Source organism: Caenorhabditis briggsae (genome assembly GCF_000004555.2).
Source record: "Caenorhabditis briggsae complete genome, chrII, whole genome shotgun sequence".
NCBI lineage: Eukaryota > Metazoa > Nematoda > Chromadorea > Rhabditida > Rhabditidae > Caenorhabditis > Caenorhabditis briggsae.
This window is the reverse complement of record NC_013486.2, coordinates 7,016,582-7,020,343: the sequence shown is the minus strand read 5'-3', so window position 1 is coordinate 7,020,343 and position 3,762 is coordinate 7,016,582. Positions and strand designations below refer to the sequence as shown.

Below are 3,762 nucleotides of genomic sequence, written 5' to 3'. Positions count from 1 at the left end.
ATTGAACATGGTTGTTTTGAATGATTTCCGTTCAAATGTATCAACGGAAATTTTGATGGAAAACAGTCACAAGATGGCAGATAAAATTGGCACATTTTTCGATGAATCATCATTTCGGATTCCATTTGTTTCTCGAAATTTTAAAAATGATCATGGCTTGTCGGGAAGAGTGACCTTCCAATTTTTCTATTGTTTGTTCTCAAAACATCGCGTAGGGCACATGCGAAATGTGTTCGTTTTTACATGAGCGAAATTCTCGAAATTTCTTTTTTTCTAGTTTTAGCTCATCCTGCTTACTGTAGGCGTATGTAACTTTCCTAGTTTCGAATAGTACTGTTCCTCCTGAACCGAAGTATTTTAAATTTAGAGAAGAATCACATTTCTATCCAATTTGCCAGTTTCCGATTTTTTTCTCATTTTCCCTTAAATTTATTTCGGTCCTTTCCTCTTTGGACAGTATTGCTTTTATCCCCTCACTAGAGAATCTCACAGATCTTTTGTCTAGGTGTTTCCCTGAAGAACATTTTCCACGAATGTCAAAGGTGACAACTATTCGCTGATACCTTTCTCGTTCCCACGTCATTAGATCCCAGATGGTACCGCACGTGCCTAGGCTCGACTCTCCCACCCCAAGCCCCGCCCACTTTTTTGCAACCCCTCCCCCTCGGTCGGTGGCCCCCGCGCGTCGTTCTCGTCGCCTCCTCCAATCTTCCCTCCCTCTCCTGTTCAGCAGCTTTCTGTTGGTTCGCCATTGCTCTTTATCTCTTACTGGTTTTTTATCAATTCATGTATTCCCGTATTAATAAACACTTTTTCCAGGAAACTCTAACACTAGACGAACACAATAGCATGCACTGATGCGACGCCACAAATCGACACGATATTCGCTGCTTCTGGCATTGTTGGCAACGAGTCTTCTGACATTCAGCACAACTTTTGCCAGCAACAAACCGACTACTGATGAGAACGGTAAGTATTTCATCTCTTCGAAAAATTAAAAAAATCCCATTTTTAAAGAAGTCGATCATTCTGATCACTTTCTTGTGGGTTTGCTTTTTAAATCTTCGGAAAACTTTCTCTGAAAGTAGGAAAAAGTGAGAATGTGTCTGAGGTTTAGGAACATTCACTTTTTTCTAGGGCTGTTCACACTTGAGATCATCGCCGATTAGTTAACGATGCGCCTAGTTAACGACGCTTATTCTCTGGTTTCCGACTTCGAAGATCATGTCATTTTGTTAATTATGCATCGCCGACACGTCTTCTTCCTACTCCCAGGGGAACGGAAACATCCCGGACCTTTTCTTATTTCTGATCGAGCCGACTTCCTGTATAGACGCCTACCACAAAAGTGTTAATCGTGTGCGGTTGTCGGGGGGCGAACACATCGGTAGATGTGGCCTTTGTTGCGTAATGTTATCCTAGCGGTCCGGAAGTGCACATTTCTGTGTGGACCACCCGGTGAGACGTAACGGTCATTCTCACTCGCACTAACCCGCTCTCCTCATTGAACGAAGTTATTCCTAGTCTATTTGTTTGTTTGGAAGAAGACACATCTCATCCTCGAATGTATATTTTTCCAGACGAGATGGGATTAGGAAAGGTGTCGAGAGAGAAATAGGGTAGCAGGAGAGGGGCAGGCCTACGTTTTTGAGTTTTCCTCAAATTCCGAAATGGAAGTTTCTTTCCGCTTGACGGTTTTGTTTGCATTTGGGACGAAGCTAACCTAGAATAGAAAAGCATCTCTTCCTCTCCCTACTTATTTCATTTGAATCTTTGTTATTGAAGTCATCATCGTCCTCATCAAGGTTCTGGTGACCGGATTAAGGTGTTGTTTAGTGTTGTGGCCCAGGGCACCTGTGGATCATTGTTGCCACCTGTCCTTGTTATCGCCCTCTTCTAATGATCGTTAGCTTCTCTCATCCAGGAAATGTTCGAATGAAACCAAGATCATGGGTGGGAAGGTATAAATGACATTGTTGCAGCCATAATGTTGTAGGGATGCACAACAAATTAGGCGCACACAATACCCGCATTGTTCTAAATCCCGCGCATTTGGTTTCATTCGTATGTCCTCGAGTTAATTTGTTCTTCTGCTAACAAACCCATTTATTTAGAAACACAGATATTATAGTAATAGTTTTCGAGCACATCCACTTATAACTGTTTTTTATGTCGGCGTTGTCACAACATGGAAACTGAAGTAGTCAAACTGATTGATATGTTCGCTAATCTCATAGGTAAACAGACGAACTTTTTGGGGTTCTGATGTTGCCGACAGACTACTCATCAGAAGACCATCAGAGCTCTCCGAGTGGTGATCACCGATACTTTTAGTAAACACACTGAAGACGCGTCTTCCTGCTTCTTGTTTCCCCAGTCAAGATCCAAATTAAGTCAATTAGAGCGAGTAAAGAAAGATAGGGTACGAAAGACAGCTTGTGCAAAACATTCAGTATGCGTACAATTAGATGTTGCGGCAGATTTGGGTGATGCGATGCTCTTTTTAGCGGGAAAAAAAGAAACATGACAGTAATTTTCGCAGTAGGAGGTGTTGAAAGTTGCCATATGCCGGTTTCACGGATTACTACGCTGATGGATGCGGTGGCAACAAGAAACAGAAAATTACACAACCGCTAAGCGGTCAGGGTTGTGTTTATCTATATATGGAAAAGGACCCGAGATGGTTATCTGTCATCATCCTTTTTGGCGGGTTCCTGCCCCAACGCATCCCAGCCTACGATGGAATGAATAGACAAGAAAGCGAGAAGTAACTAATATGATGTGGACAGGCTGGCGTCAATTGTCATTCTTGAAACAAAGGAGAAAGGAACATAAAACGGTCGGCTCGCTTCCATTCGGCTATTATCTTTTTTGGCGGCATAATATCTCCCGAGCTATAATCTATCATTCATTTTTTGAATGCGAACGGCCATCAAAAGCGTTCCAAAGGTTCAATTATTCATGTGGTCATGAGCCTTCGACGGCTATGTGTAATCTGAATCCAGCGTTTTAGCCCGTAACTCTATCCTCGTGTTGTTTGCATTTAGGGTGGCCTCCGTTGTCTTCTGTCTTCGCGCATGCGAAAATTCCCACAAGTTTCGATGTGTTGTTTTCGATGATGGCTTCTTCTACTACTAGAACACAACAATTTATTGAATAAAGAGGCGCCCGGTGATGATGGAAAGAGATGTTGAAGAGCCCACTTATGACTGGTAGAGTAGGGAGCACATCTCTGGATACGACACACGTAATTCGTAATTGGTATGCCAGTGTCATCGTCAGCTTCTAAGCGAATTAGCGTCGACTAAAAGAGTAAAGTCTGGTTCAATCGGTTTTGGTTGTCCAGCCGTGTTATGCCAGCACGAGCTTCCGCTTGCTGCAGGTGAATCGGTGTACGATTATCTGTCTCGATGGCGTAATACGGGACTGATGAGATGGGGCGCCGACATAATCCTTTTTTCTTCACACCAGGGCATGGCTCTTCGCCCCTTACTTCTTCCCGCATCTCTACCCATCAAAAAACAGGAAAACGTGTTAATTAAACTACCCATCTCTGGAGATGGTGCCTCTCTGAATGCCCCGCAAAATTCGCTCATTTTTCTTTTCAAATTGATGGAAAAGGACGATGGGTTTTGGTTGTTATTGGAAGACTAGTCGGTTCGTCAAGATTGTTCAGGAGAAGAGAGCATAAGCCATCAATTTGACACCTCGACGGGCTCTCTGTTTTTCCACTATTTCATGCTCCAAAAGAGAGTTAATTGT

General features: G+C 43.0%; 1 protein-coding gene across 1 annotated transcript in view; it reads left to right on the top strand.

The window, feature by feature from the left end:
* Positions 1-857: 857 nt before the first annotated feature.
* The window catches only part of Cbr-lat-1, a gene marked incomplete at both ends in the record, with an annotated part of 10,874 nt that continues 7,969 nt past the window's right edge, over positions 858-3,762 (top strand). Inside the window, one exon of the mRNA XM_045242233.1 lies at positions 858-969. Within this exon, the coding sequence (XP_045092094.1) occupies positions 858-969 (112 nt within the window). The remainder of the gene's footprint in view (positions 970-3,762) is intronic.